The sequence below is a fragment of the Rhinatrema bivittatum genome, chromosome 8 (assembly GCF_901001135.1).
Source record: "Rhinatrema bivittatum chromosome 8, aRhiBiv1.1, whole genome shotgun sequence".
Taxonomy (NCBI): domain Eukaryota; kingdom Metazoa; phylum Chordata; class Amphibia; order Gymnophiona; family Rhinatrematidae; genus Rhinatrema; species Rhinatrema bivittatum.
The window spans coordinates 178,559,041-178,586,695 of record NC_042622.1 but is presented as its reverse complement, the minus strand read 5'-3'; the positions used below and the strand labels follow the sequence as shown (position 1 = coordinate 178,586,695).

Below are 27,655 nucleotides of genomic sequence, written 5' to 3'. Positions count from 1 at the left end.
TTCACAACTACATTCCAAAAATTGAAAATGTGCACGGAAATGTGTGTGATTGCACCTGCTCCCATGCATCCATGCGATGCAGGGATGCACGCGTACCTGCTAATTTTCAGAGCACACGTATGTGTGTAAGTCTGCTTTGAAAGTTAAGGCTGAAGTCCACAGGCATGTTGTATGCACAGACTCCAGTCCTAAGGGCTAGGTTAGAAAACTGGGCTCTCTGATTGCAAACTCTTCAGGCAGGGAAATGCCTAATGCACCTGCATGCAATCCACTTTGATGTGACGACCAGTCACAAAATAATGTTTCAATTGCTAATCACACACACACACACACATATATATACATGCTTTACATCAGTAACATCTCATGAGATTCAGCGGTTTCATTTTCTATAGAATTATTAATCTATTCACTTTCAGTTATGAGAAGAATGGTTAAAGGCAATGAGTGAGACAAGATAAAATGAGGTTCTTCTAAAACCAAAACCCTAGTGGCTGTCCAACCTTATCACTGTAGCATGAAGCAGTTTGGAAGAGCATTTCATAGGGACGTTCGTTTTCCATTTTTATTTTATTTTGCCTGGGAATTTCAATGTTATATTAAAAAAAATAAGTCCGTGCAAAAATAACTTTGCTACAACACACAGGAGAAAAATCAGTGGGAAAAGTCATTTTTCTACTGATTTCTTTTTTGTTCTAACACTGAAACTCCCAGGCAAAATGGGATGAGAACTGAAAATGAAGCCCCTTACTCATGGTGTCTGGGGAGGATTGAGCTCCTTGGTGGTGGGGAAGCGAGGGGGGTAACGTCGGAAATAAGGATGGCCCTGGGAGGGATGAGGGACGGACTGGAGGGGCCTGGAGGTCTTTATCCTCAGCATCTGCCCTTCTCAGTCCCTGTCCCTGTCATTCATCTCTTACCGGTTCACTGTTTCACGAAATAAAAGATGAGACCTGCTCAGAATCTCACCTGCCTGCAAGCACTGAGAGCTCTGCCTTCCAGGGGAAATACCTCCTGGCCAGCACTAAAGCCATATTTTCAAATTGCCTCGCATATTCCTGCTGTAAGGACCTCATTCCCTATCATCGGGGGCTACGGGAACTCCTGTTCTTCTTCACTGGGCGCAAGGACAGTCACCTAGGATTTATGTGTTGCTCTTTTGTACAGGGCTGCGCTGCTATAGGAATGATCGGTAGCAGCTGAAGAAGAATCAAAGAGAGTCGGCCAGCAGCGAAGCTAAGGGCGTGCAGGACTTAGAAAGGAGCCGCGCTGACTTATTACTATTTATGAGGCATCTGTCCTCTCTCTCCCCCTCCCCCTCCCCCGCCCAGTAGAAATTCCCAGTAGTCACCAATTAAAGAGAAGCGGGAATGCTGAGCCACGGGAGGAATTAGGAGGAGGTGGTGGAGGAGGAGTTCACCTTTCAGGGCTGACCAGGACCAACTCCTGTATAAAACTCTGGGCAGGAATGCGCCGGGAGAGTGAAGAAGAGCCCCCACGGGATGCGGCTTCCTGCACGGGCTTAGCTCAGCCGGGGAGCACAGGATGGAGCCCCTTCTCCTGCTGCAGGTGATCCGCACAGCAGCAGCAGCAGGTAAGACCTGAAGGGGGGGGGGGGGCGGGGGGGGCCGGGGCAAGGAGGGGAGAGCACCCAGGGTCAGGGCAAAGGGAGGCAGATGACAGATCGGTAGGAGCTAAGGCTTGGGAGGGGAAACCAAGCCATCCTTTTACCGGCTGCTCTCCTCTCTGCTTCTAGGAATGAGCAGATGTTCTTCTCATCTGCAGCCAGGAGGCGCTTAGGGTCCCAGGTTGGCATAAGAGAGAGAGAGAGAGCCAGTGAATGCAGCAGAAATATTTTTAAAAGCTTACCTGGCCCAGGGCTGTTCATTCCTTCACCCCTACCAGTTGGGGGTTTCAAGCTATCCGCACAGGTTCTGTATAAGACACATTGGCATTCGCCGGATTGCTAATGTATGCACCTGTAACCCGTGCATATTCAGTGGGAAGCTCCTGACAGGCCGTGGGATCACCGACATGGACTTCTCTCTCTCTCTCGCAGTCTTTCCACCCGGCACTCACTGCGTGACCTTGAACACCTCACTTAACCTCCTGGGGTTCAGTTTACCCAGCGGTAACCTCAGGGTCATATCCTCGTCGTTACCTTTACTAATCGACATTCCTTCAGCTCCTCCGCGCCACAGCAGTGACCTTGGCGTTGATTACGGCCGATCCCTCGGCCAGTTCCCATGAATTCCTTCGTTAGATAAGAGGCCACCGGACCACTTCAGCTGCAGCGCTAGTCCCAAATGAAAAAACGATGTCTTTGTACTGAAATCGCAAAAAGGAAAGGAAAAAAAAAAGCAGCGGGTTCATAAGGTGAATTAGTCTCACCAACCGGCCCTCCTGAAGGACACAACCTCAAATTAGCCCTGGTATGAACCCAAAAAATCGGATGCATGCAGGGCTAGATTTAAGATTTTGGCACCCATATGCACTAAATGTAGAAGTGCTCATTGCTTCCCACTAAAACCTACAACAAATTAAATATTTTGTTCATATGCATATAAATCATGATTTATATAATTTCCAACATTTATTACAAATTTAGAACCCAGTATTGTTTCTCACTCCCCGCCTTCTGTCCAATAGCAACTCGCCCTTTCTCCCCTTGCCCAGCAGCACCTACCCCTTTCCACTGCAACCCCTCCCCAGCACTCCCCCCCTCTCTCCACACCTTCCTCCCCAGCAATCCCCCCTCTCTCCACACCTTCCTCCCCAGCAATCCCCCCTCTCTCTCCACACCTTCCTCCCCAGCAATCCCCCCTCTCTCCACACCTTCCTCCCCAGCAATCCCCCTTCTCTCTCTCCACACCTTCCTCCCAGCATTCCCCTCTCTCTCCACACCTTCCTCCCCAGCATTCCCCCTTCTCTCTCTCCACACCTTCCTCCCCAGAATTCCCCCTCTCTCTCCACACCTTCCTCCCCAGCATTCCCCCTCTCTCTCCACACCTTCCTCCCCAGCAATCCCCCTTCTCTCTCTCCACACTTTCCTCCCCAGCATTCCCCCCTCTCTCCACACCTTCCTCCCCAGAATTCCCCCCTCTCTCCACACCTTCCTCCCCAGCATTCCCCCCTCTCTCCACACCTTCCTCCCCAGAATTCCCCCTCTCTCTTCACACCTTCCTCCCCAGCATTCCCCCCTCTCTCCACACCTTCCTCCCCAGAATTCCCCCTCTCTCTCCACACCTTCCTCCCCAACATTCCCCCCCTCTCTCCACACCTTCCTCCCCAGCATTACCCCCCCTCTCCACACCTTCCTCCCCAGCATTCCCCCTCTCTCTCCACACCTTCCTCCCCAGCAATCCCCCTTCTCTCTCTCCACACCTTCCTCCCCAGCATTCCCCCTCTCTCTCCACACCTTCCTCCCCAGCATTCCCCCTTCTCTCTCTCCACACCTTCCTCCCCAGAATTCCCCCTCTCTCTCCACACCTTCCTCCCCAGCATTCCCCCTCTCTCTCCACACCTTCCTCCCCAGCATTCCCCCCCTCTCTACACACCTTCCTCCCTAGCATTACCCCCCCTCCACACCTTCCTCCCCAGCATTCCCCCCTCTCTCCACACCTTCCTCCCCAGCATTACCCCCCTCTCCACACCTTCCTCCCCAACATTCCCCCCCTCTCTCCACACCTTCCTCCCCAGCATTACCCCCCCTCTCCACACCTTCCTCCCCAGCATTCCCCCTCTCTCTCCACACCTTCCTCCCCAGCAATCCCCCTTCTCTCTCTCCACACCTTCCTCCCCAGCATTCCCCCTCTCTCTCCACACCTTCCTCCCCAGCATTCCCCCTTCTCTCTCTCCACACCTTCCTCCCCAGAATTCCCCCCTCTCTCTCTACACCTTCCTCCCCAGCATTCCCCCTCTCTCTCCACACCTTCCTCCCCAGCAATCCCCCTTCTCTCTCTACACACCTTCCTCCCCAGCATTCCTCCCTCTCTCCACACCTTCCTCCCCAGAATTCCCCCTCTCTCTCCACACCTTCCTCCCCAGCATTCCCCCCTCTCTCCACACCTTCCTCCCCAGAATTCCCCCTCTCTCTCCACACCTTCCTCCCCAACATTCCCCCCCCTCTCTCCACACCTTCCTCCCCAGCATTCCCCCCCTCTCCACACCTTCCTCCCCAGCATTCCCCCTCTCTCTCCACACCTTCCTCCCCAGCAATCCCCCTTCTCTCTCTCCACACCTTCCTCCCCAGCATTCCCCCCCTCTCTCCACACCTTCCTCCCCAGCATCCTCTTCTCTGCATCCCTAGCCAGCAGCTTCCATTCCTCTCTCCTTCCTCCAGGCAGCAGTGTCTCTGGACTCCAGCACATGCTGCGGACACAGCCCTTATACACCCTCTTTCGGATGGCCCCTACTCCTGGGGGAATTCTGCGTAAAAAACATTTAAAATTCTGTGCACAAAAACTTTAAATTTTGCAAAATTCTGTAAACTTAATATTGATCAAAGTAACACAATTTACATGAAAGTCTTTAAGTAATTACATTTTAAATTAATACAGAAAAAAGTTATTATTTTTATTTATTTATTTATTTGTTGAGTTTTATATACCGTCATTCGGTGAAGCCATCACAACGGTTTACATTTATTACTTAGAGATGCAGAATATTAAATATTTTGAGCAGAATTACCCTAGAAATTCTCTGTAAGAGTGTCCCGTCCACTCGCTCTCCCTAATCCCCCGGCCACTTTGCCCTCTCGGGCCCCAACTCCTCCACCTGCCAGTATCTCTCCTCTCCACCTCTAGGCTCAACCCCTTCCACTCTATTGCCAGTCCCAGAGTTTGACCCCGTTCTCAGTATTTCCCCTCACACAGGCTCCCTCTGTCCCTCCCTCTCTCATACACAAGCTCCCTCTCTCTAGTACACATACACACAACCTCATACAGACTCCCTCTCTCTCTTGCACACACACATCCCCTCATACAGGGCCCTCTCTCTTGCATACACACCCACACAAGCTCCCTTTCTCTCTCATGTAAACATCCTCACACAGGTGACCTATATCTCTCTCTCATGCACCCCTTCACACAGGCTCTGTCTCGCACATACACAATCCCTTCACACAGGCTAGCACCCTCACATACACACGATCCCTTTTTCATACACACATGCTCCCAATCTCTCACACACATACACACTCCTTCACAATCTCCTCATATAGGCTCCCTCTCTCTGGCACCCACACGCAAGCATTCCCCCCCCCCCCTCTCTCTCACCTACCATGCTCTCTCTGACACCTTCCTGCTCAACCCCTGGCTCTATCACCCCCCTGCTCTCTCTCTCACCCTCCCTTCCTTTCTCTCACAATCCCCTCCCTGACACCCTCTCCCCTCCCCTCTCCCTGCTCTCTCACCCTCCCCTCCCCCACACCCCTTCCCCTCCCCTCTCTCACAGCCCCTCTCCTTCCCCATACCCCTCCCCTCTCTTCACTCACACCCCTCCGCTCCCCCACATCCCCTCCCCTTTCTCACACCCCTCTCCCTCTCTTCTCACACACACACATTCACTCTCACAGGGGCCTTCAACTTCACCACGAATGGCTCGCCAGGGCCTTCATCTTTGCGCACTCTTTTCGCAGCATGCCAGGGTCTCTTCTGCCATTTTCTTTGCAGAATTTTGCAATTCTGTGAAGAAACAGCAATTCTGTGCAGGGGGGAAATTCTGCGCAAATTCTGCATTCCGCCGTAGCGCAGAATTCCCCCAGGACTAACTGTGGTGTTGGCAATTCTCTGCCTGTGCCAGTCGTCTACAAGAGTATCAGGCTGAGCGATATTGCCTAGGGCGTGGCACCCACTATGCTACACCCAAGCAGATGCTCTGTTTGCCCTTGTCCCAGCTGTTTCATGGCTTCTGAGGTGCATGGAAAGTGAGAGATGTATTTGGCATGGCTGGCACTTCAGAATTTGGCACTGTAGGCTGTTGTCTGTGCTGCCTATGCCAAAATCCAGACCTGGATGCGGCATTTAAGTTCTTTCTTTTATAACTGAAGTAGTGCAATGAGCATAAAAATCATGGGGAGGAGGAATAGCCTAGTGGTTCAAGCAGTGGACTATGAACCAGGAGACCAGCGTTCAAGTCCTGCTGTCACTCCTTGTGACCTTGGGCAAGTCACTTTACCCTCAGGTACAAAACAGATTGCAAGCCCTCTGGGGATAGAGAAATACCTACAGTACCTGAATGTAAACCGGTGTGATATCTCAATTGAGATCAAATGTGGTATATAAAAATAATAAATAAATAAACAAATGTTTGTCAAACACAAAATAATGATAATAACAATATCTAAACAGCACATGTAAAAACATATTCATGTCTGATCCAAGCAGGGCAAACTTCAACCCATTTTGGCTTTACCTTTGTGAAATGGAGGGGAAGAAAACAGGTAAATAAAAACAAATATTCAACCTCTAATTAAATAGCTTTTAAGATCCTCCCCCACCTACAAACATGGAAAAAGTTTCAGAGCCAGCCGCAGCTGAGATGGGGTGTTAAGTAATACCACAACCTGAAGGTTTAGACGGTAACTCTTAAGCCAGCGCGCGGGAGCACATGTGCACGCATTTGTCAGTCTGCACCCAGGGACGCGGCCATTTTATGACATATACGTGTATATGTGTGCACGTTATAAAATAGCCTGGCCGCACGCACATGTGCACACAATTGTAACTGGATGCACTCCTATGTGCGCAAATGTCGTTTCTACATGCGCGCCAACGCCATTACTGATTTTACCAGTCCGTTCCCAGTTCGCCCAGGTAAAGGATAGGACTTCCAAACTCCTCCCTTCTCCCCTGTTAGCCCCGACCTTTAAAATTCTGCCGATTCACCCAGAACCTTTTGATTTACAACTTACACATCATCCATAGAAGAAGTAAAGTTACGCGGCAGGGGATCCTGGTGCGTGCCTAAGAGAAGATTTCAATGTGAAATCCAGGAACGCACACCCCCCCCCCCCCCCACTCCTTTTTTGGAACTTTTCATTTGTGCACACAGTACACGCGTACTGGAGAGGCTTTTAAAGTCCGCTCGGCACGTGCCAGCCTGACGTGTGCTCCTACCTCCCAGTTTTAGCGTGCACCAGGCTTTTAAAATTCACCTGATATTCTATAGCTCTCCTAGGAGGCTGCGTTACTGGGGAAGCATCCAGACCAAGCAGCCCTGCTGCAGCGGTTTGGGACCAGGAGCACCTCCTGCTGTACGCGTGGCTCTCGCTGGTCATGTCCCATCCCCAAGCCCATGACCCTGTCTGGTGGTGAGCAAAGTGAGAAAATGACCTCTGCACCCAGAGAGATTGACCTGTGCCATTGCTCTGCTAGTTTTTTTTTAAAACAAAATAAACTCTCTTGATTGAAAAACATATAGAAAATTATTTGTAAAGAATACAAAGGGCAGCTCAAATACCTAGCAATAAAGGAACATTGTGCTAGCAGCCCGATTACATATGGCAGTTACATAGTTAAAATTGCCCAGTCAGCGCATATGAAAGCCCATGAAGATACCGTGAGCCTGAAATATCAGCCTTTTATTGATTTATAGAGCTTTCACTGATCCTCATGCCTTTCCCTAACTTTCCTCCAGGGTTTGTCCTTTCTCGCTTCCTTCACTGTTTAGGCGGGGTTTGCTCGAATTCCTCCTTCCTTTGGCTTGTGCAAACTGAGATTACCAAGTGTTATCGCCTCCATTTCTTCAGTACAGAGAATTAAAATTTAAATAGCGAAAGAGAGGGGTTCAAATCCATTCTGTAAACATCCTAATTGCCTTCCTTAGCAGGATTGTCTTCGACCTCTAGCCATGAGCAAATAGAGCAGGTCACCACACTACCTAATGCTATGGGCAATATGGAATAAGTAGAGTAATTTATCCCCATGGAAAGCAGGGGATCTCTGGGCCATTATCCTTCCAAGCAGAGTGTACATCTTATACCCGGGCTGTGCTTATAGCTCACCATTTTATGTGGCTCAGGAGCAGTTTGGTGCATTTCTTTTCACGTTGCATTGTACCTTGGACCTTAATTTCGTTGCGATAAGATCTACCAATACCAGGAAGAAAACTTGTTTTTCTCTCTGTCACTCAGGAGTTTATTAGCAACTGGTGAACTATTTTCGGCAAAGCCCAGCCCTGATGAAAGAGTTTTCTTTAAAAGGTTCTGTGCAGAGATCCACCGAATGACCTCGGGGTTTTTATAACTCTCTCCTCCTGGGGCACAGAGTCCTTCCAGCTGGAATTCAGGTTCTTTCCTTTGCTCACATCTGGTCTTGCAAGAAATATTTTGGTTTCCGGCTGCTCCACTTGCTCCCTCCTCATTGGTAATCATTATCCTTTAAAATATGAACGATTTACTGTAAATGCATGATGCGCACCAGATTCCAAATTAATTCAGTAATATACATGCACTATTTTCTGAGAGTTAAATTACTAAAAGAGAGAGAGATAAAATGCCTGAATGGGATCGTTTTCTTTCTTACTTAAGACTTGGGAAGTATAATGAAATATTGTATTATTGGATGAGGTATTGGATAAGGTTTGTCCTTCTTCGTCTTAATGGGAGAATCTAGAGGCTCTGCTTTAAAAATAATTCTGCAGCCCCTTGGCACAGAGGGTGAGAAAACAAGGGAATGCAGCGTGTCCTGATCGCCTACAGTAAATAAATACATTATTAATAACAGCAGAGGACAGGGTGTCTTCCATTTCCCGTCTCTGGGGGACATGCAAGTTGCATCAAGTCCTTTATAACGAGATCATGAATCCCAGTAGAATCCTGGATGGGATTTTTCCTGAGACGACATAGGTTTCAGTGAGGCCTACGCTTTTTTTTTGTTTTTTAAATGAGAAGTCTTCCCTGGGAAAGGCCTGTGCCTGCTGACATTCACAAAGGTGACATGTCGTCTGCAGTTTCAGCCTCCGGATCGGATGGCTCCCTGCCTGGCTGCTGCTTTGCCGGATCTCTGCCACACACACAGGAGCAGCAGGAACACTGCCGGGTCTTCCGGCGCCCCCGTCCAGCTGCAAATAGCAAGACCCTTCCCACCCCCGGCCCGCTTGATCTCGCCTGCTGTCAGGTGCCACTTGCTAGCTCCCCACCGTTGTACCTTTTTCACATTGTGCAGATCTTTCCGGGGGACTGGGGGGGGGGGGGGAGGCTTGCTGGTCTTTTAACAAAAAATACATCTTGGATGCTGACCCCTTCCAGGGAAGCAGTTTATATTATCCCAGCAGGGGCTGAAGGGGGACCAGTCAGGCTGCACGGTTACACGAAGACGGGTAGGGCTAGTTCTCATCCCCCAGTAAAATCATTGGACAGTTGTTCTCTATGGCTATAAACCCTGTCCGGCTGCTGTAGTGTAATTATGAAAATGGCTGGGAATAGGAGGCAGAATGAAGCCTCCACATCCTGAAGACGTTTCTCAAGACGATTCAAGGGGAAGGGTCTTTGTGATAGATAATTACCCATCTCTACTGCCTGGGTAGTTTCTCTTTGAAAATCAACCGCAACGTATCTGGGTGCAAAAGTACCCGCGCATCCCGCAGCTTCCACCTCTGTAAGCGAGCTTTGCACCAGAAAAGAAAGAGCGGTGTTTGGTAATTACTAGAAATCTGCAGCCCTAACCCCACCTCCCCGAATGCCCCCTTTCTGCCAGTGAAACCCGGCAGCTCTATTCACCCGCTCCGCAGGGGACGTGCTGCAGCCCTGTTTCTATTGCTGCAGAGAGCAGGGGGGCGCTCTTCCAAGGCTTGGGGAGGAGGAAACCTGCATCACACCCTGCTGTGAGACGTGGGGTGCCACCTTCTGGGACACAATGAAGCAAAGGAAGTCCTGGTTTCACCCGGTTGCATGCAGAAACCTCTAGGTCCTGCTTTTCATGCAAAGTGGAGCTAGACCTGCATAGACACAGTAGGGGTAAAAACAAAAATTCTGGACTGGGTCCATCTGTTCAGGTTCTTAGTTTACACAGAAAAATAAGTCCTTCTGAAAACAGTCCTATCCATCTCCATACATACATACATACGTGCATACGTGCATACATACATATACACATACATGGGGACAGTTTTCAGAAAGATCTGACTAACCAGATAACTAAGGAGTCACCCCGCTAGAGCTACCGGGCTGAAACTTGTCCCTTGCTGAGCTGGTGAATACAGCTGCCAAGTTAGTTGGTAGGGATATGCATTTATTTTAAAACAAATAGTAATCCAAACTGAATTTGGCATTTTCATTTTGGTTCATTATATCCTGAAATGAATGTGCAATTCCCTCCAAAATCCTGAACATTTTTGGGTTCAATCATTTTAGAAAATAGGGCACTCTCTTCACAATGTGTGTTATTTTCTAAAAGAAATAAAGATGAGAACAAAACAAACAAAAAACCCCTGAAATGAAAAAAAAATTATTCAAATAAAATGAATAGAAATAATAAAAAAATTTGCTACACATCCCTATGTCAATTACAATATTTTTAACTCTAATCAGCCTTTACTGGAAATCTGATCAAAGCTTTCCAGGGGGAGGAGTAGCCTAGTGGTTAGAGCAGTGGGCTATGAACCAGGAGACCAGGGTTCAAGTCCCACTGTCGCTCCTTATGACCTTGGGCAAGTCACTTTACCCTCCATTGCCTCAGGTACAAACTTACAGGCTAATTCAGTAAAGTCCACTCTCCTGTGCATATGATTCTGTATTCAAAAGGAGGCACTTTTTGGAGCAGGATTGAGCGTCCAGTTTTCAACCTGACAGCCACCGGCCAACTTCAAATTTTGTTTTCTTTTTTTTTTTTTTTCTTTTGGAAAGTTTCAGGACCTCCAACTGCTTTTCTGTGCACTTTCCCCGGTGCCTGAAGAAATTAGCACCTACCTTTGGGTAGGCACTAAGTTCTGAAAGTAAAATGTGCAGCTTGGCTGCACATTTTACTTTTTGTATCACGCAGGAATACCTAATAGGGCCATCAACATGCATTTGCATGTTGATGGCCCTATTAGGTTTGGCGGATTGGACGCGCATTTTCGGCCCCTTACTGAATAAGGGGTAAGGGGAAAACACACATCCAGTGGCAGGTTAACAGTGCGCTCCGTTGGCCTTTTAGACTGTAAGCCCTCTGGGGATACGGAAATACCTACAGTACCTGAATGTAAACTGATGTGATATCTCAGATCAAATGTCAGTATATACAAATAAATAATCTTACATACAATTACTCAATTTCAACCACCTGGCAGGGAGTGGACATTCATATCCAGACTCAGGAGGTGAGAAAATATGGATGTTATTTGCAAATTATTGAACCCACCTGGGGAGTTCCCAGAATCCAGAGCTGGAATCATTCGCTCTTCTGCCACTAACCTTGGCCTAGGTCCCTGTGCCTTTGTTTTCACAACTACAGGTGTGCAGATCGATAGTACAAATATCTTTGCTTCTTTTTGTACGGCCATGGCACATGGATGCCATGCATTGACCATTAAGTCATTCACTCAGCCCTAGGGTTGATCACATGTGCCTCGCTGGAGGGATGAAACTGTCAAAACTTGTGCCTGGATGGTGGTATCAAAATGAAACTATAATTACTTGTCATGTAACAGAGGTGGGGAAAGCAAGGCAGAACTATGTCTCCTCTGGTGGAAGGAGGGGTGGGAGAATATGATGTAAGAAGAGTCCCAGAATAAAGGGGACCTGTGGAGCTGGGTGTGATGACACTCACTGTCATCATCAGTGCGTCATCCTCTCCACCATGAAGTCAGGCCATTGACCAATGGGATATTGACATTGGCTCATCGCAGGTGCAGTAAGTATTTACTTTGTTATCAGCTTTTCTTTGGCTTATAAAGGCAGGCTAGAACCCTGGGCTCATCCTATACTTAATCCCACTGTCATATTTTCTGCCATGGTCACCTGCGATCAACCTATATTGCTAACAAGAGACTGTTAAGCAAGATGCCAAACGTCCGCAGTGCTGGACATTAATGCACTTATCATTGTCTCTTATGAGAAATGACTTTTTTTTTTTTTTTTAACTAAAATCACTTTTAGTTAACTAAATTACTTTTTAACAAACTCGGTGCAGATTTTGCTGCTTGGCAGAGGCTTTTTCTTCTGATTCTAGTTTTGCATTTTAACTGGTCTCAGCCTCTCCAGAGTCAGGCCACTCACAAAGGAAACATCAGAAGTGATTTGAAAACAGATGTAGCTCATTTTTCCCAATTCAAACCCTTCAGGGTTAGACAGTGAGATTTGTATCAACAGGGTTGCATGCAACGTACTTTGTACTTCTTCACTTCTGATACACAATTTACGTACTGCTCTGAGGTGAGAGGTAGAGCCACACATTTGTGGTGCCCAGATATGGGTGAAAGCTTCAAAACAAGGCAAACGAGAAGGCACAGATGAGTCGCCTGGAGCTGCACAGAGCACCAGCAACAAAGCCTGGAGAGACTCCCGCTCACAGCGTGGGATTTCCCAATGTACGTGCATTATTTCACTCCTCTGACCTAAACATGCCCCTAAGAATCCCTACATATTTTTTATGCAGAAAGTATGCACACAGTGAAATACCAGCACACTGTTTAATTTCTATCTATTTTACTTATTCTAAAGGTTGGAGCTAGCTGGCTAATTCCTGAAGTTAGCCATCTAGAATTGTTTGAAAATCTAACCCCCAAATGGATTATTTTTCACTTATTATTGTTATTATTTTTTACTATGCAGGCTGTGATTCTAGAGTCTCCATACAGATAGGATAGTCCAGTGTCGGCCTTCTTGCTGAATTCCTTTAATAAGACAGAGCAGGTATCTGGATGAACTAATGAACTAACAGTAACAGCAGTGTTTTATTAATGGGAGTTCATGGGTCAAGCTTGGATGTTTGCTAGTTAGGAAGCCAGCATTTGGAAGGCAAAGTTTTATCAGTTCATCATACACCACCTCAGAGTTGTTCCTCCTTCTCCTCCCCTCTCCCCACTTTCTTAAATCAACAACCTGTACATTACAAGAGAGCTAATGCTGCTCTTGGCCCTAAGCAGCTATTGTTGATGTTACAGGGCAGATCATTGGGTTAATTTCCAAGCAGCACCAGGGCAGCAGAAAAAAAAAACACAAAACGTCAATCGGGTAACCTTGGTACAGAACAGATTTCTTTACTGTTTGCACAGTTCTTTGTTTCAGTATTGTAGGAAATAGATTAAAATGTGTTCACTTCCCTGACCCCTATTCCATTCACCTTTTCAATTTTCTATTGTAATAAGAACATAAGAAATGGCCATGCTGGGTCAGACCAAGGGTCCATCAAGCCCAGCATCCTGTTTCCAACAGAGGCCAATCCAAGTCACAAGTACCTGGCAGGATCCCAAAAGGTCGATATTTTCCATTCTGCTTATCCCGCGAAAAAGCAGTGGAATTTCCCAAGTACACCTTAAAAATGGTTCACCGTTTAGTGCAGGGGTGGGGAGGGTGAGGGAAGAAGAGGGGGAATCATCTTTTGAACCAAGTTCATTTAATTCATAACTAAGTAACAAACAGTAGTTCTGCTCTTTGATTCCATTCCCATTACAAAGTGTGGGGCTAGTGGATGGCAACGGGTTCCCCAGAAAAACAAAAGCCCCTCTACCGTCAGGTTCCCAATTGACTTTATGCAATCAGGTACAGGTTGAGCCAATCCTAGTTTCACCCCACTGAATGCAAGGACTTGTCCTGCTTTTTCAGGAAATGGTACTAGGTCTGCATAGACAGAATAGGGCAAAATCTGACCTGGATCCCTCTGACGTCTCTCGAGCACATCGTGAACAAATTTGTTCTTTAGGAAACCTATCAAACATGCTTGGAAAATCGTTTTCTTTTCTTTCTCTTTTCAGCACCTTGGTGTTATCCACCGCAATTCACAGACTCCTTCCAATGCAATAGTAAGTTCTTCCAAATGCTTCCTTTTTAATATTTTTTTTCACACATATTTCTATACCAAAGACTCTTTCCTCACATGAGTTTTGGGTCCTTAATATTTATTCATTTTATTTGATTTATAGTCTGCCTTCTTATTAGAAAGCATTATACTACAAAACATGGGTGGTTACAAGCAGCTGAAAAAGCATGCCCTTCCTCATGAAGAGATGACAGCATGAGATAATTTGGACTCATTAGCTTGCCAGCAAAAGTCTTTGCGAATCAGTCTTCATTATTCTTAAGGGGTTTTTTTGTTTTTTTTTAAAGATTCAAAATGACACATTTATCTATCTGACATGGAGAAGTTTAATATGCCTCCCAAAGCACTTGATCAAATAGTGTCGAATGTCATAACAGTGCTTATCTGCTCTTGGATCACAGTCTATAGTTTGATTTTAGAGAGAAGCCTTCACACACTTTTTTTTTTTTTTAATTAATTTTTCCCCACCAGAGCCCAGTGATTGGAAAAAAGTGAGTACAGATTGTACAGGAAGCAAACAATCGCCTATCGACATTGACATCAACAGTGTGACCTACGACAAAGCTCTAACGCCATTCCAGTTCCAAGATTATGACACACCAACTTCATGGACTTTAGTAAATGATGGACACTCAGGTACGAGCAATATTTCTGATGCTGCCCAAACTCATAAAACCCAAAACTTCTGTAGATTTTAGGGCTTTGCAATTCTGCTGTACTTTCCTGACCTGGGCTGGCGGTAGTGAAACCCACAGACATGTTCTTCAGTTACAACACGAACTTAGCCATAGGGAGTCATTTACTAAACATTTTTCCCCATAGACACAGGATGGGAAAAAAAACTTAGTAAATCAGGCCCGGAGTTTGCTATCAGAGGAACAACATGTGCTTAATATAAGAAGACAAAGGATGGGGATGTGCAGTGCAGCAGGGCTGAGACACAGGAAGAGACAGGAAAGATGTTGCAATACAACAGTGAGCGTCTTGATGCACTTAAAGTCATCGTGATGTGATGCACTTATACAATGGCCAGTCATCGTGATGTGATGCACTTACAGTCATCGTGATGTGATGCACTTATAGTCATCGTGATGTGATGCACTTACAGTTATCGTGATGTGATGCACTTATACAATGGCCAGTCATCGTGATGAGATGCACTTACAGTCATCGTGATGTGATGCACTTACAGTCATCGTGATGTGATGCACTTATACAATGGCCAGTCATCGTGATGTGATGCACTTATAGTCATTGTGATGTGATGCACTTACAGTCATTGTGATGTGATGCACTTATACAATGGCCAGTCATCGTGATTTGATGCACTTATACAATGGCCAGTCATCGTGATGTGATGCACTTATAGTCATCGTGATGTGATGCATTTACAGTCATTGTGATGTGATGCTTTAGTTCAAGGGTAGAAACCCCAGTGCAGAAACATGGAATAGGATGTAATCAACTGTGCAGTAGCAGCTTCTTTCAATATCTGAGGACAAAGGATTGCATGGTGCCATTTTGTTATTGTTTTCAGAATGAAAGTGCAATATTTATTTATTTATTTATTTAAAGTTTTTCTATACCGGCATTCGCGATAAATATCGCATCATGCCGGTTTACATTTAACAAGTGGATAGGGAACAAAAAGGTAAAAAATAACATTGATCCTAATAATAGTAATAAATAATGATAATAGTAATGATAAAACATTAACACATTAAACAAGAGAAAGGCTAAGGAATGCAGTTACAATAAAACAAGAGAGTAATACAACTTGGAGCATAGAAAAAGAAGCAGGGGATTAAATAGAGAGAGTATATATGTCAGACAATGTGCTTGAAGCATTAATGAATTGCCCTTATGAGGTAGGGATGTTAATTACCATGATTAAGGCAAAGTCTGAGCGACTATTTAATAATGGAATAGGTTCAGTTTAGTTCGGGAAAGGCTTTCATGAATAGCCACGTTTTGAGTGGAAGACAATAGTAATTTCCAATATTAAGAAATAAAACAGTGATACTGCAACTTTGGCAAGTGATTTTGTGGGCTCTTCAGGAGACTGAGATGCTGGTCTACCTAGCCCAAATCCCCTAGGTTTTCAAGTGCTTTTTATGCAGTAGGAATAGGCTTTTCTCATTGATCAAAAGAGGCTTACATGTTGCTGGACTGGCCACTTAAAAGATACACATCTGTGCATGCCACTAATGCAGACAATTTCCCTTCAATACTGAACTGTTTGTGACCCTCAGAGTTAGCTATTATCTCAGTCTTAATGGACAATAGGAGACTAAAATAGATACTTCAAAATAAACATCTTGAAGCAAAGTTTACCTTCTAGAGGCCAACACTTGAAGGAAGAAAATCTCTAGTTTATTTGCTCTTGGGTAAGACAGGAAGAACCCTATGGGTGGAAAAATTCATTCCTCACAGCAATCACCGCTCAAAATAGTCCATGTACTGTCCCTCATAAAAAGAAATTCTGTTCATGTATGAGATGAGAGTTAAGGACATAAATATGCATGCCCGAGAGGAGAGGAGATATAGGGGGAACATGATACAGACTTTGAAATTCCTTAACAGTATCAGTTCACAAGAAACAAACCCTTTCCACTGGAAAGAAAGCTGTAGAACTAGGGCCCATAATATGAAGCTCCAAGGAGGTAGACTCAGGATCGAGGTGAGGAAAAATGTTTTCAAAGAAAGGGTGGGGGGTGCCTGGAACGTCCTTCTGAATGAGGTGACAAGGACAGGAATGGTAACAGACCTCAAGATAGTTGAAGATAAGCGCAGAGGATCCCTAGTGGCAAAAGGATAGAAATGACGCACGGGGTAGCCTGCGGTAATATCTCTGCGTAGGGGTAACCTGCGTGGAGCAGGAGCTGCAGCCCTAAACACCTTGCTGGACAGAGTGGATGGCTCATTTTGATCTTTATCTACTGTCATTTACCCTGTTCCTTTGTTATTATATAATAGTGAAGTGTTTCAAATATCCAAATAGCAAGTTACAGGCTTCCTCCGGTCCAAGACCTGACAACTTAGATTTGAAGTTGATTAATTTTATTTATTAATTTTTTTTAAATAGTGGAGGAGGAATCCCCCATCTCTCCTGGAAAGCTTGTGGCTAAGAGCGTTACAGGTGGCACATTGGATATTATTGGGACCCTATTGATAATGGTGCCGTGCACGGCATCACATCCACACTCTGTGAACTGATTGGATCCCATGTCCATGATGGCACTCCCCAGCGGGGGAGAATGAGATGGGGGACTGTAAACTGATTTTAAAAGCAACAATTTCCCAGCAGATGTGGATAATATCCACAGAGCTGAATTTCACCATTTGCCATGGGAGGGCTGGGGAAGCGATGCACAGCAGAGTCTTCTGGTCATTTTTGCTGCTGTATGAATGTGGTGCTACTACTGCCTGCTACGCAATGAAACACAGTGTTTATAAGGTTAAGGATCTGAGGAAGAGACCTCTGTGCTATGGGAAATTTATGAATAATTATTGAGTTGATTCAGTAAAAGTATGACAACCTTCAAAGGTTTCAGTTAAGAACAAAATTCTTAGCGATGCCTTTTCTGGTATCTCTGGATTTGCAAATGATGAAAGAATTTATTACGCTTGGTAACGAACAGTTCTAGGAGCCAAGACATATTGGCCTTGGAGGAAACTGGATGCCCTGCAGGCTGTCCACAGCACCTTTTATTGGCACAACAGAAGAATCATCCAAAAATGGTGATGCACGCAAGTTTTTTCACGACCACATAGGCCCCAGAAGAATCTGAAAAAGGCAACTATGCATCTCAAGAGCTGGGCACATCACCACCACTGGATAATTCTTTTGGTGGTTTAGGAAAAGGTCTCATGATCTATGAGGACTCATACTCCACACATCCAAGATTTCAGAAAGTTTCTATCTGTGGTGTGCAAGCAACCTTCCAGAGAAGAGTCACTGCAAGAAAAGGCAAAAGCCCCACTGACTCTTTTAGGATAGGGGTGCTCAAACTCCGGCCCCCACAGGCGGGTTTTCAGGATATCCATGAAAAATATTTGCATACATAGGAGGTAGTGTATGCAAATAAATCTCATGCACATTCATTAGAGATATTCTGAAAACCTGACTGGCTGGGGGGGGGGGGGGGGCGCGGAAGGGGGCCAAGGACCAGATTAAGCACCGCTGTTTTAGAAGAGCAACTCATCCTGCTGCAATGCCCTCAGCTTTACTTAAGGAAATGTAGTCTTCTAGAGCAGTGCTTCTCAACCTTTTTTCGGCCGGGACACATCTGACAGATGGTTCTCACATGCGTGACACACTGAACATGTGACCGTCATGGGGCTATATGTAAACATACATTCTGCATCCACAGGAAGCCCCTTTGACCCCTAACAATGGATGCAGAGCAGAACTAGGGCATTACCCATAGAACTCACTATGCAAAAAACAAGATATTCTGGTTCTGACGATATCTCAGTAAAAGCAAAACAAACTCCCTTTACTAGCAGGCACAATAGCCTTCCTTATGAAAAGAAAGTAATTTACCACTAATGCATATCATATTGAGAAAACACAACAAATAAGATTGATACAAATGCCTACATGCTAGTAAAATACCTCACCTCGGTCACACACCCAGAACTGATCTTCACCAAGTACAGAAAAAACCCAAATTATAAATATGGAAACAGAAACTGGAATGGAAAACCAAAAAAGCCACTCTGCATGCAGTGCAAACCTGGAGAAATGGAAAGAGAAATATAGCACCTAACATAGTCCCAGGATCTGCAATAATGCACACAAACTAACCCGCACAAAGTTACACCTGTATTATGGAACACACTCAAACAGTAACAATCCTATCTAAGAAATACAACTATTAAACCAGGCCCTAAACACTAATACATTTCCTATTGGGAAAACAGAACAAGCCAAGCTGCTATAGATCCTCACACAGAAATAAATGTAAAGCTATACTAATAAATGTTACAAAACAGCTGATAAACAGAATAATGTCAAACAATTCAAACTCATAAAAATTATTAAAAATTCTCCAAATATCAATAAAATATTTCAAAACAGCAGACACATCACAATAATTAAAATGGCAGTCAATCAAGAAAAATAAACTTAAAATGCCACCTTTACTTACCCTCTCCAGCAACTCTCCTACTCCTTTCCCTTGAAAGCACATACCAGGAGCAGCGGTGGCTGCTGAAGCTCTGTCCTTATGGTCCTCTTCTTTAGGGCCCACAAGTCACTCACACACACACACACACACACCCCCCCCAATTGAACCCTATGACCAGTCTCTGTCTCTCACACACATCCCAGTCACCTCCCTGCCCAGTCTCTCACACATACCTGTCACCTCCCTGCCCAGTCTCTGTCTCTCACACACACCTGTCACCTCCCTGCCCAGTCTCTGTCTCTCACACATACCTGTCACCTCCCTGCCCAGTCTCTGTCTCACACATACACCCCAGTCACCTCCCTGTCCAATCTCTGTCTTTCACACACACCCCAGTCACCTCCCTGATCATTCTCTGTCTCTCATAAACACATTTCTTGATGTACTAGAAAGCATTGACACTGAGTGGTAATTGAGTACAAATTACAAGCTTTCGAACCAGATAATGGAGCATGAATGATTCCTAAATCTCAGAACAACCTCACATACGTTGAAGGTTTTCTTGTTTTTTGGACGCTCTGCTTCAAGACATTATTTTTCTGCAGAAGGCAGATTAGAATTCCAAGGCAAACTGTAAAAAAAAGTGGCTGAGCAAAAGATGCCATTTCATCCAGTGTTCTTTCTGAAGGGGGATGGAGCTTATTTTCTGTTCTGATTAAATAACGTCTGTGGCGCTGAGACAGCCAGTGATCCAGTTCCAGAATGGAGATTTCAGACCCGTCCTGCAGTTCTGGCAACCCCACCCTGATGCCTTATGGCCCTAGCTCTCCACCTTACCCTGGAATCGCACCTAACCGGTCTGCTTTTCAGGAAATCCCTAATGCATATGCATGAGGCAGATTTGCATACACTGGGTCTTCCTCTCATGCGTATTCATCATTGCAGTTATTCTGAAAAAGACCAGGAGAACCTCTCTTCTTCACAAGGAAAGACAAATGAAACCAAACCATGCGAAGCCAAAGGCATGGATCAGTTTTTGGGCCTTAGCAGTTGGTTTAGGGTGGCAGTGCATCAGTTTTAATCCAGGCATACAATATGTATAATAGACATATCGATATGTGCTTACTGTGTTTATTTATTTTTGCTTTTAGCTAAGATGAACCTGGATGCAAATGTTCTGATTACACAAGGAAAACTTCCAGGAAGCTACAAGGCGGTCCAGCTTCACCTGCACTGGGGCAACAGCACAGAGAATGGAGCAGAGCACACTATAAACGGGAAGAGAAGCCCGATGGAGGTGGGGGGTGGCTTTTCAGTCTGAGGTGTGGGTGGGGCGGGCATAGGGCATCAGAATGGGTTGGGCCATGGCCCTATCAACTGTTGTTTACATCCCACATTGCATCAGTAACTGGGGCACAGGGAGGCAGGGGCAGATATTGGTTTATTTGCTTCCCACAACCAAAAAGGTGTGCTGATGCTGCTGGGGTAGGGGATGTCCTTCTAGGTATCCCCATGGCCATTCATTCCCTAGGCGAGAAGAACTTTGCGGTGCTTCACTATTCGTCGATATCTCAATAGACGATGTTCAGTCACGTCATGTCACTCCTTCCCAACACTTCCTGCTGCTCTCATGCTTCCTCTTAGGCTGTAAGGCAAGCCTCTGTAAGTAGGACCTTTGCGTCGGTTGTGTGATATTCAGCACGTGTAGTACTGTTGTGGTCTTCATGTGGCCTAATCTTCTTGGCTGTCGAGTCCAGTGTAATGACCCCCCATCTCTTACATAGGACTGCAGGCACCAGTGATGCTTCTAAATATTAATCGAAGAGAATAGGTACAATCCTAGACTCAGAGCCAGGTGGAACTGTTGTATGAAGCCAGAATCATCCTTAACTCCTTTAGATCTATATGCAAAGATTGGAATCATTTCCATTCTTGACTTAAAGATCAGAGCATGAAGGTCTGAGGAAGAGGGTTAGTAATTCATCCTACGTGCCTGTATTCCAGCTTCACATAGTCCACATGAACACGAAGTATGCAAGCCAAGATGAGGCCGTGAAAAATTGGGATGGACTTGCCGTGTTGGGATTCCTCTATAGGGTGAGTATCTCTTCCACAGCTCAACTCTAAAGCATAGGCACGACAGAAAAGCAGCACATTCCTAAAACTAGGCACAAGTTTTGCAGAAATACACAATGTGTGAATTATACTGGCAGCTGACATGTATTCAACTACTGGGCAACTTTCAGTAAATAGAAACGGAAACCCTCTAACGCCATCCACATCACAGCACTACGTTTTGCCCTCCTTGTCTTTCTTTCCTAGGCCTCTATCGCTCCCTCTCACACATCTCCTTACCCCAGCTCTCCATTTCCACAATATGCCCCTTCTCTCTCTTATCTCCTTTTCCCTCTGACCCACCTTGCGGACCGTTTATGTTCTGTGTATGCTCCAGCTTTACGGGGGGGAGTGGGGCTCCTACTCTGAGCAGTGAATGGTTTTGTTCTGAGAGACCAAGTCACCCGTCTACCGTTTAGATAGCTGGTGCAGAAAACCTTTGCCTTTTTTAACATGTTAGGAAAAAGTATCATTTTTCTGCACCTGTCCATGTGGAGTGGTTGTAGCAGGCCCGCCAGACACAGGTGCACCCCAACGGGAAGCATTCTCACATCAATACAACCCTTGAGTTCCCTGAAGGTAGACAGACACTTTCATACCTTCATCTACCAAATGCTCCAAAAGCTCTCTTTTCCATAAAATGATTGGCTGTTACGAGACCCTTAGGGCCAGATGTACTAAGCACAGGATGCTTCAAAAAGATGGACCCGGTTTGAAATAGTTATATCTCTAATTGGGTCCATCATTCTGAAACACCCCTGTGTTTTCTCATAAGTTAGGAATAACACTTTATTTCCTCTGGCACTTAGTTTTGAAAATGAGAAATCAATTAAAGGGTTTTCTAGTTACTGACTCCTCAAGGTAATTATCCATCTTCTCTATCGCTACTTGATTACTCTCTGCTAATATTTCTTCTGGTTGTTTGTCATATACTTTGTTCCTGTAAAGTGAACATGGAGGATCAAGTTCAGAATGTAGAGTTTTTCTACCTAAAGTCAGATCATGAGTTAATGCAGACATCATTAGGTAATCTGACATCGTAAGACAGCAGAATGCTTCCAGAACCTCATGGTGCAGCTTCGCTTTCACACTAAAAAGTTAGATTTTTAAACAGTAAATAAAGGGCCTGATTTTCAAAAGCAGTTACATATGTAAAACTAAGCTTTTCGGGTATAAATACACTTTTTCCGTGTAAGTGGGCTTTTAAAAATTGCTACAATATATGCCATTGAATTGTCCATAGGATTTTCTTGCATAAGCAAACTTTACGCACGTAAATAGCTTTTGAAAATTGCTACTATTAAATGTTACATTTACATGCTCAATTCCTTTGGAAATTCACCTGATAGCGAGTAGATATATCTCTGGCTGTCACCCACATTAATTTTTTTTTTTTTTTTTAAATACTGTGACTTGAAGCTTTTTCACAGGAGGGACCTATGGAAATGTAAACATTTACACAGAGTCCTTAACAGCAAACTGGCACAATGTTTTATTAACCCAGAAATATGCTGGAGAAATGAATCCACAGTAAGCATTTTCCCTCTTAAGAACTTCTAGTGAAACTGGCTGGGACTTTTCTTTCAGGAGGATGGCTCAGATAACCAGAAGTACCAGCCTTTCCTGGACGCATTGAAACAGATCCCTGACAAAGGTAAAACATTAGATAAAACCAAGGAAACAGTCTTAGGATGAAGGCAGCCTGGACCAACCTGAGTTGGAGTTGATGCCGTGCCGATGAGAAGGAATCTGGGTAGGGAAAGCCCTGTCGAGGGGGATGGCCAGAGTTGAAACGTAATGGGTTTCAGTGATCCAAGAAAGCAAATCGAATGTTAGGTGTTATTAGGAAAGGAATGGAAAATAAATCAGAGGAGATCATAGGGGCCTCTGCAGCTGCACCGAGTATTGTGTGCAGTTCTGCTCATCCTCAAAAAAGAAAAGTACAGAGAAGGAAGACCAAAATGACAAAGGGGATAGAATGGTTCCCTTAGCGAGGCTCTGGAGGTTAGGGCTCGTCAGCCTGGAGAAGAGACGGCTGAGAGACGTTCGTAGAATCATGAGTGGGCTGGAGTGGGTAAAGAGGGAAGGGATATTTAGTTTTTCCCATCTTATTAGGACTAGGGGACAACTCCATGAAGCTAACAGGAAACACTTTTAAAACAAATGTGGGGAGAGAAGTTGGCATGGCTGGGTGAAACCATTGCTTAATCCTGGTTATGAGCAAGAATGATTGGGTCTATCCCTTGGGATCCTGCCAGGTACTTGTGTCCCCATATTGGTCACCATCAGAGCCAGGGTGCTGGGCTTGATGGACCCTATGGTCTGACCCAGTACAGCACTTCTATGTTCCTATGGCTATTTTGAGCCGAGCAAAAAGAAAAATCTGGATTCATAAATCCGGCATCACTCAACCCTGCTTAAACTGTATGGAAGGGTCACTGCTGAGCTGCTATAGCTTCCCCCCTCTGCTGTGTTCTGGAGGTGCAATAGCAATCAGTCCAGAGTTTCTGCTTTGGCCTGATACAGGAGGAGTCTGATGGCTGGGGAGGCAGGAGAGAATTAGGTCTTTTTTAACTATGGGTTAGAGTGCAAGCACTCATAATTTTGGGAGAAAATTAGCCCAGGACACAGCACCTTTTGTCTCTAGGTTGCTGATTCAAATCTAGCGTTGATTTCGATAGGGCTAAAAAGCCATTGCCATATGAAAGCAATTCAGTAGCCATACGAAGTGAGTTGTTGTTTTTGGACCCACTGCCATTGAATTTGTGTCCATTGTGCTATAAGTTCTCCCATCAGGATAGGCTCTAATTGGCACCCTGGTCCTATGGGTTTTTATGAACATCTGTTTATCTCTTTCACCCTAACTCATATCATTTAATCATGGCAGTCAATGTATATTGATGGATTCTGTGTGTCATTTGAATGTAAAAACGGAATGAAGAAATACGTATCTTTCCTGTTTCAGGCAACCAAACTACAGTGGGCAAGCTGTCACTGAGCAGCATCATTCCAGAGCAGAGTAAGCTCTCTCGCTATTATCGCTACGAAGGCTCATTAACCACTCCTAACTGCAACGAGGCTGTCATTTGGACCCTGTTTGAGGAAACGATTCCCCTGAGCAAAGAGCAGGTACATTGCACAAGAAAGGGAGAAATAAAAATCCCATCCCCTTTCCAGTTTATTTACTTAACCATAGCTCTAAGTCATTCTCACTTGACAACTGTAAAATCGTATTTCTAACTTTAGCCAAAAAAGCACAACTCCAAGAAGAAATGGACTTCCCCACTGCAGGCAAACCATGGTGTCATCAGTGTGCTGTTACCTCATAATTCAGCACTGCTACTTTCCTTCAAACGGATATTACGTGTTCTCCACCTCCCTGCCAAATCCACTCCAAGACGGAAAGGTTACTGTACCTTCTCCTCTTCATACTGGATTCTTTGGAGGCTGTGAAATCTCTTATCAGACCAACATGATAATAAAAATCAAAAGATGGTGGAGTCCCTGAGCTTTGGAGAGCTCACAGGTCCCTTTTTTCAGATGTAGTTGCGAGGCTGAAGGGAGAAATGAAGGAAGCATTTATAGCTAGAGGTGGTTGTGCTCACATCCTACCTCGCTCTTGGATGTAGCCAATATGGCTGCTAGAACCTTACACTACAGCATGGAAAACCCTTGCCTCATCAATCCAGTTTTTCTCCCTGATAGGTGCAGGGACATCAGAGGCTGTGTACATTTGGAGGAGGGTTTGTTCTGGCTCAAAATTTGCAAAAATTGCTCCAGATTCATCAATGAAACTATCCCCCGTTTACTCAACAGGGAAAATGCTGAGGCAAAACTATTCCTTGCACCCTGGTCCAAAATCTCAGCTATGCCAAAATCTTCCCTGTGAGAGTGCGCATCAGTAACATAAAGCGTTGTACACCCTAAAGAGGAGAAAACCATTGTTATGGTCTTAGTCTTACATTTGCGTGGAGAGATACATAATTTTCTCCAAATAGGAGGACCTCTTTCTAAAGATGGGGACGATTGATCTGGTTTCTGGAGAAACTTGATCCACGAGAGCGGGACTTTTCACAATTAGGGTTCTCACATCACAATGTGTTCGTGATTTTCTGACACCAAAAATGTTGTCATAATACAGAACAAAGGGAGTCATTTTTCAAAACGCGATGGGCTGTTATCGCGTGCATTAGGGTCTTACCGCGATATCATTTAAATGACGGAAAGGGGAGGTGCTTGGGTGCTATTAAAAAAATTGGGGGGCCGGTCGCATTGCGGGCGATAATTATTGCCGGCAGAAGCACTGGAAATAGCTACACCTTTTGCAGGGGCGCTATGGGGGAAGATAGTGTGTGCCGTGGCCACAACCACGGAGGGCAAAAATGCACCGCCACGATGGGGTGGGGTGCACACTATCACTCCCCCGCCCCTTTTCTAGCTGCAGCTCTTCATTCCACTGTATTTATATATATATTTATAGGGGAATGAAAATTCCTAGGGAAAGTGCCTTCTCTGGGGATGTGCAGCATCTAAGTCCTTGTTAACAGGTAATGTAAATACCAGGGCAAGATGTAACCATCCTGTTATTTCTCTGCTTGCAGCTTGCAACTTTCTACAATTCTCTCTACTTCCCCAGTAGTGGGAACAAAGACAAGATCTCCATGGCACTGAATTACCGTCCCATCCAGACACTCGGCCGGCGAACTGTTTACACCTCAAATGCAGAAGCTGTATTACCTCTTGGCAGGGCTTTACTAACCAGCTCCATAATAGTTCTCTTTATGATTTTTGTTCCCTACTGAGTAACTCCTGTCTCTTCTGCCATTTTGGCTTTCTGACATTGGGGCAAATATTGCAGCTTACCTGTTAAACCACCATGATGTGAGCTTGGGTCAAAATCCAGGTCCACTGGTCACCATTGTGTGGCTTTTAAAAAGTCACTTGCTTTTCCCCCGTGTTCAAATTTAGTTTATTAACTCTTTAGGAAAAGGGACTTTTTAACTATATAGCTAGATTATTACACTCCTATTTGGATAGTACCATACAAGTGTTATTGTAAGATTGCGCTGCAGGCCAAAATCAAGTCTAGTCCAGACAGCCCTCCCCTTGGAAAAACCTTTTAAATCAACCTCGTCCATCAGAATCACTTTAAGGCTACAAGAGTAACCTCAGTACAGTTTCAGAATACAAAGAAGCTCAAAGAGGAAGAAATTAGCCTTTTATAGAATCACCTTCAATCATCATTTCCAAGAAGAATTAAGAAGCTAGCTTTGACTTGAAGCACAGATATTTACATCCCGGAGGCGGCTGAAATGAACAGTCAGATCAGTGAAACCTTTACAACCTTGCTCTGTGCAGGGGCCTTGCTCAGGATGAAATGCATGAATCCTGCATATGGTGGAGAAACCAGGATCTTTGGGTAAACTCTTCTGTTACTGTACTCAGAGTCCCATGTGGCACATAATGTGGCGGGCACACACCTTCCCAGGGCTCAGCTATGTTTTTCATTTTGTGGAGCTAGAAAGAAAAATAGAAAGTAAATTCCATGAATTCAAAATTTGTAAGGCCCCATGCTCTCAATAAGTGGACATTTTTTTTTAACTCTAGCCAATGCCTGCATATTCTAGAGTAAGAGATTATTGGTTTAAAATAGATCTGTGTTTTTGTATAGTTGAACTGTCCATCATTGACCAGTAATGGCCTTCGATTTTGCAAAACTTCAGTACAGTACAACTAAATAATCACAGCTGTCTGGTGAAGACTCATGCAGCAAATGTGACTGTTCGTGGATGATCTTAGATTCTAAGATCTTAGCACATGTGACTGTTCGTGGATGATCTTAGATTCTAAGATCTTAGCACATGTGACTGTTCGTGGATGATCTTAGATTCTAAGATCTTAGCACATGTGACTGTTCGTGGATGATCTTAGATTCTAAGATCTTAGCACATGTGACTGTTCGTGGATGATCTTAGATTCTAAGATCTTAGCACATGTGACTGTTCGTGGATGATCTTAGATTCTAAGATCTTAGCACATGTGACTGTTCGTGGATGATCTTAGATTCTAAGATCTTTGGGGGAAGAGGCATTGGTACCAAATGAATTAGCTTGTACAATGCTGTATGCATTGATAGCACTGTATATATAATATATATTATAGATGGTTTAACATTTCAATCAAGAGTGTCTTTCAGAGCAGAGCTCAGCCATATCTTTACAGCTGCAGTAAGCACTGTTATACCATATTCTGCTATAAGTCACCTTGGGTTAGCCTTAAAGATGGCCATTGGCAGTTAGCATGAAATTTGCTTTAATTTGGACAAAGAAATTGCTGTAAATTTAAATTGTTGGCAGTAATATTTGTAGATACTCTACAAATCAATGGTTTATCTATTGTCTTTGTAACGATCCATGCTCAATAAATAAATCTTCTTTACAATCTGTA

The 27,655-nt window shown here is 44.8% G+C and overlaps 1 protein-coding gene across 1 annotated transcript; it reads left to right on the top strand.

The window, feature by feature from the left end:
- The first annotated feature begins 1,359 nt into the window (after positions 1-1,359).
- On the top strand, positions 1,360-27,655 carry CA4 (carbonic anhydrase 4). The gene is made up of 8 exons (XM_029613199.1): positions 1,360-1,594; positions 13,897-13,944; positions 14,433-14,597; positions 20,245-20,390; positions 21,098-21,190; positions 22,796-22,862; positions 24,174-24,337; positions 25,810-27,655. The coding sequence occupies exons 1-8, from the start codon at positions 1,546-1,548 to the stop codon at positions 26,008-26,010; spliced, it is 933 nt and encodes a 310-aa protein (XP_029469059.1). The 5' UTR covers positions 1,360-1,545; the 3' UTR covers positions 26,011-27,655.

Excerpts from the sequence above, each read along its gene's own strand:
- CA4 (XM_029613199.1), top strand. The coding sequence starts at position 1,546 with ATGGAGCCCCTTCTCCTGCTGCAGGTGATCCGCACAGCAGCAGCAGCA. Across the intron at positions 1,595-13,896 it reads CCGCACAGCAGCAGCAGCAG|CACCTTGGTGTTATCCACCG; the intron begins GTAAGACCTGAA and ends TTCTCTTTTCAG. Across the intron at positions 24,338-25,809 it reads TTCCCCTGAGCAAAGAGCAG|CTTGCAACTTTCTACAATTC; the intron begins GTACATTGCACA and ends CTCTGCTTGCAG.